The 13,643-nt window shown below is 40.0% G+C and overlaps 1 protein-coding gene across 1 annotated transcript in view; it reads left to right on the top strand.

The window, feature by feature from the left end:
- Window positions 1-382: 382 nt before the first annotated feature.
- Window positions 383-13,643, top strand: part of DLEC1 (DLEC1 cilia and flagella associated protein) — a 32,373-nt gene continuing 19,112 nt past the window's right edge. Inside the window, exons 1-17 of the mRNA XM_062505991.1 lie at window positions 383-555; window positions 637-703; window positions 1,495-1,635; window positions 2,189-2,345; window positions 2,805-2,915; window positions 3,826-3,977; window positions 4,227-4,444; window positions 4,684-4,765; window positions 5,154-5,241; window positions 6,027-6,200; window positions 6,960-7,096; window positions 8,070-8,162; window positions 8,414-8,504; window positions 9,415-9,577; window positions 11,276-11,468; window positions 12,769-12,827; window positions 13,319-13,493. Coding sequence (XP_062361975.1) covers window positions 383-555; window positions 637-703; window positions 1,495-1,635; window positions 2,189-2,345; window positions 2,805-2,915; window positions 3,826-3,977; window positions 4,227-4,444; window positions 4,684-4,765; window positions 5,154-5,241; window positions 6,027-6,200; window positions 6,960-7,096; window positions 8,070-8,162; window positions 8,414-8,504; window positions 9,415-9,577; window positions 11,276-11,468; window positions 12,769-12,827; window positions 13,319-13,493 — 2,274 coding nt within the window. The remainder of the gene's footprint in view (window positions 556-636; window positions 704-1,494; window positions 1,636-2,188; window positions 2,346-2,804; window positions 2,916-3,825; window positions 3,978-4,226; window positions 4,445-4,683; window positions 4,766-5,153; window positions 5,242-6,026; window positions 6,201-6,959; window positions 7,097-8,069; window positions 8,163-8,413; window positions 8,505-9,414; window positions 9,578-11,275; window positions 11,469-12,768; window positions 12,828-13,318; window positions 13,494-13,643) is intronic.

A 13,643-nucleotide genomic window follows, 5' to 3' on the forward strand; every position in this document is an offset into this window, starting at 1 on the left:
GCGGCTTGAGTGGCGGAGGGGCGAGCAATCTCCTTAAAGTCCAAATCCCCTTTTTAGGTTTCCAGTCAGTATTTTATTTCCTATTAAGTCACGAGGTAACTCGTCCTTAAAACATCTCAAGTCCGTGGCAGGGAAGAGACGGGGTACGAGCCCCTGAGAGACTCGGGGTGCCACACTCAGCGCCCCAGAGCGCCGGGGGGGGGGGGGGGGCGATGGCGCCGGGGAAAGAGAAGGGGAGCATCGCCATTACCCCGCCAGGCCGCGCCCTGCCCGCCCGCACGGTCACTCGGCAACGGCGGCGCCGGGAGCCTGAGGGGCTGGGCCGGCCATGGCTGAGGAGAGCCCGAGTATCGACACACCGGGTCACAGGGACGGGCTGCACATGGCTGAGGGGGGCCCCAGCTCAAAGGAGTCCAGCACCGGGCTGGACATGGCTGAGGGGAGCCCGAGCTCAAAGGAGCCCAGCGCCGGGCTGGACATGGCTGAGGGGAGCCCCAGCTCAAAGGAGTCCAGCACCGGGCTGGACATGGCTGAGGGGAGCCCGAGCTCAAAGGAGCCCAGCACCGGGCTGGACACGGCTGAGGGGGGCCCCAGCTCAAAGGAGCCCAGCACCGGGCTGGACATGGCTGATGGGAGCCCGAGCTCAAAGGAGCCCAGCACCGGGCTGGACATGGCTGATGGGAGCCCGAGCCCTGACCCCCAGGTAAGGCAGCGGGGATAGACAGCACGGGCACAAATAGTGTAGCCCCCAGCAGCACCCCAGCCCTGCACGCAGATACTCCTGGAAACAGCCTCACACAGAGACCTGCACTTATCCTTGGGACACACAGATACACATCCGCAGACCCCTCTGCACACACAGACCACCCTACAAGGAGCTTCACACACACGAACAGCTTCACAAACACACCCACAGCCTCAAACAGACCCCACTGCAAACAGCCTTTCGTATCCCTGCAGGTACAGATCCCCCTGCAAACAGCCTCACACAGAGTCCTGCACACACACACCCCCCCATATAAACAGCCTCACACACAAACAAACCTCCATACAAACAACCTCACAAACACAACCCCCTGCACACACAAACTCCATACAAAAAGCCTCACGCACTCCTGCACACACCCTGGGGCACAAACACGCCCTGCACAAGCACTGACACACACACGTGTGTTTCCTGCACAATGCTCATACCTTCCTCCCATACACTCTCCCCACTTGCACAGCCCCATCCCTGCACAAACCATCACACACACTTGCACGTAGAGAACTGTGTCCATTACCATCACCTGCACAGCCAGCCAGCCAGCACAGATACACTGTCCCACAGCACGCACACACAGATATCCACACCTCAGTGTTCATGTGCACACACATCCCCTCTCCAGGTACCTTTTCTCATTTGCTGATTACAGCTGTTTGCACGCACCCAGTGATCTCTTCCCATCCTAACTCTTGCTTTAAGCTCTAAATATGCTCATTTTCTTTCCCCAGGATATCTCCCATGTGCTGGCTACCGCCTTTAAGGACCTGTACACTGGAGATCTTTTTCACGTGGACATGGCAACAAACTGGATTAAGTCCCAAAGAGGAGACAGTGTTTATCAAGACAGTTATACAGATGAGCTAGAGAAGGTACAAATCCAAACCAAGTCAGAGTTTCGAGCTCATTAGTCACTAATTAGGTCTTCCGTAAAATAAAATTTAAAGGCAGGTGTTGATCCTACAATTAACATTTTAATGGAAATTTATTTGAGCAGAGTTTCCTACAGAACCTTTCAAGTAAGTTAATATTCACATGATCCTTCATGTGAATATTGTTATCTCTAGTTGGCTTTTCAGACACAGAATGCAACCAACCAAAGCAATAGTCCTTTAAATGCCTATTGTACTGGCTGGAAACTTTTCCTTGTACCTGCTGATCAGTGGCCCAGCTTTCTTGTATTTCTTATCTTTCTTGTCATCACTCCAGTAGCTGTTGTCAGTGTATAAAAGTAGAGACTGATGCTGAATGATTTGAGACACAGGTGGAGTTTTTTTTCTGTTGAAATTACAGTGTTTTAGCAGGCCAGTTGATGCTTGTAAAGTAGTGATGTTTTACTTATGTATGTTTACCTCTCAAAGACAAATAGAAAACATCTGCCCTTAACAGCTCAAATTTGTCTTTATTCACCCATGCCTGTGGCAGCTTCTGGCTGAGTATAAGAGCCAACTGACAGAAGCTGACAAAGCTGAAGAGGAGATTGTTAAGGCCCAGGCCCGAGCAAAAGCTGAAGAGGAAAGAGTTCTAAACCAGATGAAGATTGTTGCAGGGGAAGATTTCCACAAACTGGGGCTGCCACCAGGTGAGGATTCTGGAAAATTGCTCCCCAGTACATGCTTATGGTACCTGGACACCAACTTTAGGTTGGCTTTACATCAACAGAGCAACCTTGAAAGATTTTGTGCAGAGGTTCAAGTAGAGTAACATCTGTTTAACATTCAGAAACTAAACAACTAGGTCATGTTCAAGGTATTAAATTTAAATACATGCCTTGATATATAGCAGCAACAAACAGATTAACTATTTCTCCAATGGGTGCTTAGCTGGGTTTGATCTGAATTTAGAATTGTGGAGATGCCTGTCCAAATTTTTGGATTAAAATACCAGATAATATAATATAATATAATAATTTCTATAAAATAGTATTACCTGACAGGGATGAGGTGTAAAAACAACATTACTTTAGATTGATCAAGATAGTGTCTTTTAAGGTGCTATTATTTTGTGCTTTTTTTATGGTTTTTTGTCTTTACTGTTGCAGTGGCATCCTCTTTTCGATGGATTGTGGATAATGAACTTCTTAGAAAACATAATTTAATCTGTCCTGAGGATTACATCACTGAGAAATTGCCCCTTGCTGAAGCACCAAAAGGTAACTTTGGAAGCAGAAAGTAATTTAGACTTTTTAGAATACTCTATAATTGAAGTGTTGGAGGATGTAGCAGATCTGAGTATATTTTTATAGTTTTCTGCCAAAGCAGAAGGGACTCTAGTACTTTAAGCATAAGATTCCACTAATGGCACATTTTGAAAGTATAATTGATAAATTCAAAATTACTGAGTTTAGATGTTCTTAAATATGATATTTAATCGTTATTGCACATTTGTTTACAGTTCTTTCCATCTCACACAAAACTGCATTAGTGTTCTGTCTCCATCCAATTTCATTAGCACAAAAGCTGCAACTACACCTTGTATGTAGAGAAGAGAAGCAGTTACATTAAAGTAAAAACTATTTTCAGTGAAATAAAATTTTATTCTTTATTTAGGATTTAAAATTTTCCAGTTTGGAAAATATATTGGTTTTATTTGCACATGAAGATCAGTAAGGAAAATATTTTGAACAATGTCAAGACTTCTTTACCTCTTTTATTTATGTGAGAGCTAAGATGAAAGGTTTTAGGATCATTGAAATTAATTTTTTCAGTCAAGCCAAAACTAACAATTTGGAGTAATAAACTTAGTCACGAATTTCAAGATTTGTATTTTGTTTTTTTCCATTGTAATTCCAAACAAAGCAAAAGATCTCACATCCCTTATAAGGTTAACACATCTTTCTGGGAGTAATATAACTGTATACAGCCCATTTAATTAGTGCTTCTAAAAGCTTTCTTATTAAAGTACTGAGCTTTGTTTGTACAAAATAAGTTCTAAAAGTACATTAAATTCTAGAGGATTTTGCCAGCAACAAGCCTTAAAATAAACCCATACACCTGTGCTTAGACTAAATACTTGTTCATGTTTTCCTCTTACAGAATTTTTTTTTTTCCTTTGAATTGCAGGAGAATCAGAGCCTGGATACCTGAAAGGGGCACGTAAACAACGTGCTTTTTCTCTGGATGAGAGTATCTGCCTGCCTGGCAGTGTGACAAGTGTGTCTGCAACTCTGTCCTCAACTCCAGACTCCAGCCTCAAGGCTAAAACCATGAGTAAGGTACATTTTACAAGTTAGTTTTGGTCTGCCTGATCTGTTGCTCTTCCTGCAGTAAAGGGTGAATATTGACCCATTGTTGATTTGACTCCAGTCCATACTTATTATATTGACTCTGTTAGAAAAGGAGAAATACTGTATTTTCTGTATCAGTTTTCTTTGCTGTGTAGCTTTAATTACACATGTGCAGCTCCCTTTTTTTCCTTCATCCTCTGTGTTTAATGTTGCACTGTGCAGTCTTGTTTTTCAAAGAAAGCTAAAGCCCCACAGAAAGGAGCCAGGAAAGAGAGTAAGTCCTGGAAAGCAGAGGATTTAAGTGAGTACCTCTCCAGATTTATGAAAAGAGAGAATTACTTGAAGAACCCACGCTTTTTCCCACCAAATACTCTGCATGGAGGCAAATCTCTTGTAATTTCTCAAAAAAAAGTGGAAGAAATCACAGCCAGAAGAAAAGCAGCAGATACCAAAGGGTATGCAGTGTGTACAGTTTCTAGATTCTGGGTGGAGGCATGCAGAGCTTCACTATAGAATTGCTGTGGATTTACCCAGAGCTATTTTGAGCTAAATTTCTTCTATAGTCTCTTAATAATAAAGTATGTCTGTATGATATTTTGGTTGTGCCAAAAGAGATGTTTTGCAATTTCTCATTTTATCAATATTTAGAGAACTAGGCAGTAAGACAATGTCTCCTTTTTTTTTAATCTTGCAGTGATACCTCATTTGTTCCTGTGTTTCTTGCCAGTCCACCTTCTGTCCTGTTTTCATATGATAAAGCTGGGCAGGTTTATGAGGTGAGAAGGTTCTTTGTAGAAAGTTAATTCTGCCTCCCTGAAGAATTATATCCTGTCATGATCTACTTATTTCACTCTCTGTTTAGCCTTTCTGAATTTTAATAAATGTCTGATTTTCTTCTGTATATTGAATTTATGACCTCTTAACTTCCTTGAAGATACTCCATCACACCTGCCACTGACACACAAACTAGTGAAGACTGAATGGGCTCTTAGTCTCTGCTTTCTTTTGGTACTGTCTGATTCAGCCTCTGTTGAACAAATTGGGATTTTGGGGTTGATGGTTATGATGAAGTAGTTACTCCTAGTAGGAGTACCAGGGAATTGCAAACCTTTTAATGGGTAATGATAAATACAATTAAGCATTTTATTTTCTTTTTAAATGAAGATGACTGTAGAAATACAGAACATCACTTCAACAGGTCAACATGTAAGACTTATCCCCCCCTCTACTTCAGTATTTTTCATTTGGCCAGGTAAGAGTTCTTCTTCTGCCTTTAAAATGTTAAAAGTCTAATTTGCCTGCTCTAACAAAGATTTTCCAGAGATGTTCTGTTTGGTTCTGTTATACATAGTGCTCAATTCTTTAGAAGCTGAAAGGTGACTTATGGCCATTCACATGAAACTCGTAAGCAGACTGAAATGAGGTCTGATGAGAAATTCAAGAAGACTAAATTCAAGTGTTTGATGTTAGATCGAAATGTGTCTGTGGAATGCCTAGATCGAGTCTTATCCAAAATTCATCTAGGAACAGATGTAGTTTCCATTGGAAAAATTAGGAGGAGAGGGTAAGAAATACCACACTGCAATAAAGAAAGATAGGTTGGAGGGAAGTTAAGACAACGATCTTTCCTACAGTAGGATAGCCAGGCACTGGGATAGATTGCCTAAGGAGATTGTGATACCCCAGGAATTGGAGGAATATATAGGAGAAGTTAGATGCCTCCATGAAATTCCTTTTGTCTTGTGGTAAAGCAAAACTGGGTAATGTTTCTTAAGTTTCTCCTCACTGTTTTCTGTGTTTATGAGGAGTATATTTCAGACAAGGCAATATTTGAGCTCCCTGGAACATGTGCACATTCCTGCCAGGCCTTTTGTGCTCTTGTCCTTTTTATCAGCTTGACTTAGGCAATAAATGGGGGAGTTCACAGGCACCTTTCCAGAGGAAGATGTGATCATAAATACTACTGCCAGGTTGGGGGGGGTTTATTTATTTTTTTTTAATTTTCTGCCTTTTTTTGTTTTTATTTTTCACCCCAAGGAAAATATCCAGGAAAGGGAGGAATGATTGCTCCTGGGATGGCATGCCAGTATACAGTCCAGTTTATTCCTGAATATCTGGCAGAGTATGAAGATCATATATTAGTGGAGAGTCAAGCATCAGAACCTTTTGTCATCCCAATCCAAGCTAAAGTATCACTTCCAGTATTAACATGTCAGTAGTGTCCAAATTCTAAATTTCTCTAAAGTTATGCAGACTTGGATTTTTTTAACTGTCTTCAATTTTGTGTCATGAAACAAATGTGGAAAAAATTGGCAGTGTAGTTTCTACATTTTGATATCTATCTCATTTCCACTTATCATAGATTTATTAGTTATTAAAATGTAATCCCGTTGGATTTTTCCTCAATTATTTGTTCTTGCCATCTTAGGTTCTTTTTTTTTTTCCACTATATTAGAGAAGTGAGTAGGGGCTACATTTCTAGGTTTGTGTTTTGTTGATTCCTGAACTCTCAATTTTAATTACTAATTCTAAAGATTATGGGATTATGATTTAATTATTTGATGCTATTAATTAATGTTCATTGAATGTGAAATTAATAATATATGGATATGGTATACCTGCACCTCTCAGATATCTAAGCTCAACTATTATAAACATAATAACTTTTGCAAAAATTTGCTTTGATTATTTGTAAATTCACCTTTCCTGCTTTACTGAGCTTTTCTTAAAAAAATCATCTTTTTATCATTCAGTAATCTTTAAGGAGGAAAGATCATCTTACATCATTAAAATGTAAGATGAATCTAGAAATGTACATCTCACACTGTCCAACTTTGAAATGGAAAGAATTTGAGGGGGTTTCAGATTGCAAAACCTGGCGTGGTCTCATGCAGTAATGTCTGTAAAAAATTATTTAATCAGCAGCCTTTGCTCTCTCTGGAGTCTGATTTTCTGTGTTACTCCTTGCAGTGCCTGACAATATAGACTGTGGTTTCTGCCTTGTTGGAGGAATAAAAACAACAGCAATTTTGTGCAGAAATGAGGGAGTTAGGACTGGGAATTTCTCTATAGTGCCAGAGAAAGCCTGGCCAGTTCCTGATTCCAGGGTGAGTGATTAGAAGGGAAATACTTAACCCAAAATGGTGTAGGTGCCCTGGTGTGAATGCCCTTTGAGCCACTCATGGTGTATTAGCACAGAAATCATAAGGCCTTGCTGGAGATGTCTGCATTGTGCCATTCCTTCAGGAATTGACCTTTATCCTGAAGGCCAATCTCCCTGGGTGCCTGTACCTTCTTGCACTCTGGTTTTCCTGTGGAAGAGGTTATCTTGCTCAACGGAGAGGTAAACTGAGGCATAGATGAGGAAGAGGAAAATTGGCTTGAACTTTAACCCTGCACTTGAAGCAAATAGAAGTGCCATCAGACCTAGGATTGCTTGAGGTAATTTCCTCTTCCCTCCTTACTGACCTTGCTGCACTTGTAGACACAGCAATCCAATCCAGTCCTTCTCTGTCTGTAGCTGCCCATCACATGCCTAAATGGGATGGACAAAGGAGATAAAATGGGACAGGTAGACTGGCACTTTTGGTGCTGGACAAAGAGCAGATGGGCCAAGTTGTCCCTCCAGAGACTTTACGGTTTCCACTCAAATTGAGTTAAGCATGGAGAAACAGACAGAGCCCTTTTCTCTGGCAGAGCTATTCTGCTGTGAACATGAATATTAGAACTTCTGAACAGCCACTTGTTTTCAGAGACTGCACTTTCCCTCCTGCTTTCTCCAAGGTCATTATAAAGCAGGGAGTGCCTTTTTTTTTTTTTTAAATTAAGCCATATTTATGATCCATGCTCTTTTGAGGTGTGTGAAAAACATGTATGGCAAGAGGCAGAACAGTGATATTGTATTATATTTCCTGTTTCAGGTAAATTTGTGTTTTAAACACAGCAACCTGATCAATTTAATTTATTAATAATTTTTCTTCTTTTTTTCATTTGTTTTTGGGTTTTTTTGTTTGTTTTCTTTTTGTTTGTTTGGGTTTTTTTTGTTTGTTTGGTTTTTTTGTTTTTATTTTTATACCTTAGATGGCTGCCACTGCTGATTTTGTGATACAGGAACCTTTTGCAGTCCAGCCTGCTGTTTTGGAACTAGCTCCAGGGCAGAATGCAACAATAGAGGTTAGTGCCAAGTCCTACAGAAAGAGTTTTTACTTCAACAAATAAATTAACAAGCAAGATCATTTTAGAAGACCTGGCTGGACCTTGCAAGTTTGGGTTTATGTGAGCAAAAACTGACTCTGTTTCTTGAAGTGCTACTTTTAATTACTAATCACTAAAACTGTCCTTCAGGGGGTATTTGCAAATTGAAATGTATTACTTAGGGGAGAGAAATCATTTACAGACCTTGCTATTTACCTTCTCTCTTTCAGGTAGTGTTTTTCCCTTCTTTGCCAGAAGCCTCACAGCAAACATTCACCATTTTGTGTGACAATTATCCAGTCAGTTATGTTACAGTCACAGGTTTGTTTTTAGCACCTTTCTAATTCCATAGATATTCAGATGATGTGAGTGGTGATTGTTGGTGTGAAGTGATGGTAACATTTTGTGTCACTGGATTGCAAATGCTGTGTCCCCTGCTGGCTTATTTTTTTTTTTTTTTTTTTGGTCTTGTTATTACTGCTCCATCCCAGTGCATGGAATACCCTGGATTCAGAAAACATTGAGCTCTTAACCTTTGGTTAAGGGCATAAATCCAAATGTAAAATGTCACCAAGTTGCAGAAAAGAAAACCAGTTGCCAGGTGCAACTCATCTCTTTTACTTTTCTGTCAATCAGATAACTTGACAAACTATGAAACATGAGGTGTAACAGGGCAGAAATGAACCACATTTGGGGCACATCTTAGATGCAGGTGTTCAGGAGAGGTAGGCAGTCTTTGGATTAGCTAATGAAACCAGTTCAAATTCTTGTAAATGTTGGTGCTTGTACCGTAATATTACTGTGAGTGCTGTAACATGAGGCTTGGTTTGTTGTCTATTGAATTACTTTACCACATATATTCACTTTGGATTTTTTTTTAATACTTAGTTTGCTGCTTATTTTAATTTTAATATACTGCTCAAAACATCTGGGAGCCACATTGTCAACCACTGTAAACACCCTGCTCGTGGTTTCAGTGAAACCATGCTGGATGTGAGCTGAGGCTGTGGCCCTGAAGTCCCTATCTGTGAAATTCATGACCACGAGGTCTCTGTTAATACATGTTGATAAACACAACATTAGGAAAATATTGCACAACTAACACATTGGAATTCTGAAACTTGAGGAAACACCAGATATAATCACTAATGGCCATTAATGACATTTGCTGTTGATGATGTGAACTGTTAATAGGCAGATGAAAACAGCAATACCTAATTATTTCTTCCAGGGGTTGGAGAGTTGATTGTTCTGGAACTTTTGTTTGTCACGGGTGGAGAAAGCAAAGCTCAGCTGGGTGAAGTTACTAATGCAAAAGCCCAGCATCTCATACGATTCGAGCCCCAAAACCCACACAGCACTAAGGAGAAGATACTGGTTATAAAGAACTCCACGTACGTAGCTGCTGTTGCAGAGTAATGCTCTGCAATGTGGGCATACTGGTAGGGATCTCATTTGTTATTCTCTGCTCTCTCCAGCTGGAGAAACCTTCGTGCCCTTGATAAAGTTTTTGCAGAATCTTTGCTTCTTTTTGCTCTTTATTGTTTGGTAGCGAAGGTTCAAGGAATGCTGTACATTGTTCAAGCATTATGGCAACCATGAGCCAAGGTCAATATATTTGCTTCAATACAGGTAAATCTACAAAAAATTCATAAATATACATGATTGCAGGAAATACTTACAGGATGATCCAGGTGAGATTTATCTAACTTTAAATGTCTTCTGTATATACTTGTGCAACTGAGAGAAGCACTCTTTTCCTTTCATAGTGCAGGGAATAGATGCTTCCAAGGGTACAATTCTGACTGTAGACATGTCCCATAGAAAAGTCATAATACATCCTGGATTCCACTGGATCAAAATGGGAGCCCAGTGTAATTAACTCACATTAAAACTCTCATGTGGTTCCTACTGTTGAGTCCTTACAGATTTAAATATAAATTCAATTTTAGCTCAACGAATGTGTCCTTATGGACAATTACACCATACTGAACATAGTAGCATCCATATTTTTCTCACAATCAGTCAGACTTTAACAGAAATGCACTTGTGCATGATTGCTGCAGATAGAGGCTGTAGACCATCAAAGCAATGAGAAGGTCAGTGCTGGGTTTAGCACCATTAATGTAAATTGCTGTTTGCAAGCAGTGAATATCTGGCAGTTTATTTTGTGGCCTGGAAACCACACATGCATAATGCCAGAACAGACTGGTGTTTGGATAAAGAAAGTGTGATTGAATATTGTAAACTGACAAAGGATGGGACTGTGCCAGTTTCCACATTTTCTCTGTGCTATAATCACCACAGCACTCCCTGCACATCTGGTGTCAGCATTTGTGTAAAAAAAAAGCTGGCCAGGCTGAGAGTAAACTCCATAGAAGCAGGAAGAAGAAACCTTTCTGCTACAGAAAGTGATACAAGAAATTGTAAATGCCCAGTTTTATCAGCAGTACTTTCAAATTCCACTGTCCTTCCTCCTCCTTACTATGGTAGAATTTTTGAGGTCAGCACGAGCAAGATTCTCAAACCCATGAAGACATTCCATGGAATACACTTCTGCTGAAACAACGTGGTTAAGCAACCTTTTCTGGATTGCAGAGAGTGGGGCAGAGCCATGGCTATAATTTTAGCTGGAGCCATTGTGTTTGTTGACATGTTAAATAGCACATCTTGCATTTGGATTAAATTCAGAATGGGATGTAGGTCATCAGCAGTGATCCAAGGCAAATGTATTGGTGTCAGCAGGAATCATCCTGTTCATCCCAGATCTTTGAAAGAAGAATTGTAGAGTTTCTAAAAGCTGGATTACATGACAAGTTCAAATAAGGCAAGAAAGTGTTAAGATATCTCACACATTTATAGCATTTACTTTCACATATTTGCATGTGCTTTGTATGATTTATATATTCTGACTCTATGCTGCCTCAACAGCTTTGTGGCTCGCAAAAACTGGTAAATTAAACCACTCCAATCTGTAAAGAGAGGAATTTCCTACCTGGAAAAAAGATCTGAACGTTTTCTTGATATATTTTACTCAAAAATATCTGATTTTTTAATCATAGCTTTTCTGTTGTTCATTGACTTCTTTACAGCCATGTAGAACTTCCCTTCTTCTGGCAGATGACAAAGCCTAATCTGAAACCGTTTATACCAAAAGAAACTGCAGACTTTACAGAGGTCAAATACAATCAAGACCCAGAGTCAGCCTTCTCCCTAAATCCTGGACAGGGAGTTTTGCTTCCCTGTGCAGATCATGAGTTTATTCTCACTTACAAACCACAGGAGGTATGGCTTGTGATTCCTTCCTATCTACAAACTCCAGCTGTGTATTTTTATTCAAGTCATAAAATCCTTGCTGTGCAACTTTTCTAAATTAAATTTAATTAGCTGGTACTATGCTCTGATAAACAGTGTTCAAAATGTAGAAAGTTACTGAAAGAAAACATGTTTTGACTGCAAAATGTGAGACAGTTTCTGATCTCATGTAATTTTTGACTGGACACAGTTAATTTTACACTGAAATTGTGGGCACATCCTCATTCTGCAGCTGTGCTGGCTGGTGAAGTTACCACCCTCACCCCTCTATCAGCTCCTCCACCAGCTCCTGACCCTTCCCCCTCTCCTTGGGGGATGTGCCTTGTACCGACTCCAGCCTAAATAAGTTGGTTAACAAACACTGATTATTTAAACTGTTTCCAGCTGTAGTTTTTTTGGCCTGAAATGGGTCCTATGCACAGCTGAGCAGTGAATTAAGGGGATAGTAGGAGACTTTGGCAGAAAAATGCTGTGTGCAGCTGTGGGTAAAGAGGGGTGCAAGGATGTTGGAATGCAGTTGTCTCAGGGACTGTTCTCTCAGTTTCTGCTCCCCTGTCTCTGTAAATAAGGAGCATGAGCTCACTGTGTTTAGAGAAACCTGATCCAAAGAAAGCCCAAGAGTGGGAAAGTCCTATGCTGTGTTGATTGACAGACATAAGAAATATCTCAAATAGGTATGGAAGAGAAACTACCTGCCTTTTTAAAAATAATTATTTCATAGAACATGTATTGAATTAAAATATGCATTGAAATTAGTTTATGTCTACAAACAAGCTTCTGCATAGCCCTTCAGATTTAAGGCTGCTTTCTGTGTTTCTTTCCCCCTTCCCTCCATTAGAATGCAGAAGGCATTATCTTCCCATGATGGAGAAGTCATGTTTCTTACTCAAGATCAGATTGATGGTCAATTAAGCTGAATACTCTGGAGCAGTTAGAAGAAACTTCTCAATTAGTACACCAGTACTGAGCTTAATTTGGGGAGCCTTTGCAGATGCTTGTGTGTACTATGCAATATACAGGGGAAATAATAACAGGCATGTCAAAAATTAGTATTTTTCTTGGAACCATACACCGTGAGGTCAGAATCTGGCTTAATGTTTTGCAGTCAAACATGTTTTCTTTTAGTAACTCCAGAGTCTGAATATTGTTTATCAGAGTTTAGTAGTCTGACGATGATCATTTATCCTTAACATGTAAACCATTTTTCCATCTTTTTTTGATCTTCAACATCAGTGATGACTTTACACTAAAATCCTTTTCATCTGTGCAGCTGAAGAGTTACCACAGCATGATTCAGATGGTACTGAGGGACATCCCAGAATCACCTTGGTAAGCTGAGAAACATTTCCTACTAAGATATGTAGCCACAATTTATCTGTACTATTACATTAAGTTACTGGGTTTTTTCTTTCTGGTGGTGGTAGATTGACAAGTATAAAGAATATTATCTGCACAAGTAGTTGTGGTACAAAGAGCGTCTCTGATATCCTCCCCCATGCCCAGACACATGCCTGGCCCTAGCTTTTCCTTTCTTGGAAAAAGATAATACTGTCATTTTGTCTGCTTATTTTCCAGGGTTTCCTGTTATTACTCTTTGTCACAGCAGTAAGTGACTTATATACTTGTTCATGGACAGACTGGGACAACTAGAATACCTTAAAGTATAATGAAGTTTTTAATTGGCTGAGCTAATTGCCCATGGGTAATCTGTACTTGAGAAACTTGTGATGGTTATCAGTTTTGATCTGGCAATTAAAAGACAGGATCCAGTTTGACACCAGTTTAATGTATTTAACGATTCTACCATATTTCCTCCAAAGTTTAGTAGAAGAGGGGATGCTTCAAAACATTCCAGAATGCAGAGTAGAGGATGTAATAGCATTGGAAATAGAAGTTAGAGGCTCCACAGAACCATTTAATCTTCTTCTGGAACCATATGCCATTATTGTCCCTGGAGAAAACTTCATTGGTGTAAATGTCAAGAAAACATTTAAGGTTTGTGTGCTTTTGACTTCAGTGTTGTCATGTGGTTTATGTCACTAGATGTCATAGGTGTTATTAGAAGGTATCAGACAGTCAGTGTTATTTTAGTTTTCCTGAAATGTCTTTAAAGGAAGCCATGACTCCAGGAGGGTCTGCACTGAA

Source organism: Cinclus cinclus, chromosome 1 (assembly GCF_963662255.1).
Source record: "Cinclus cinclus chromosome 1, bCinCin1.1, whole genome shotgun sequence".
NCBI lineage: Eukaryota > Metazoa > Chordata > Aves > Passeriformes > Cinclidae > Cinclus > Cinclus cinclus.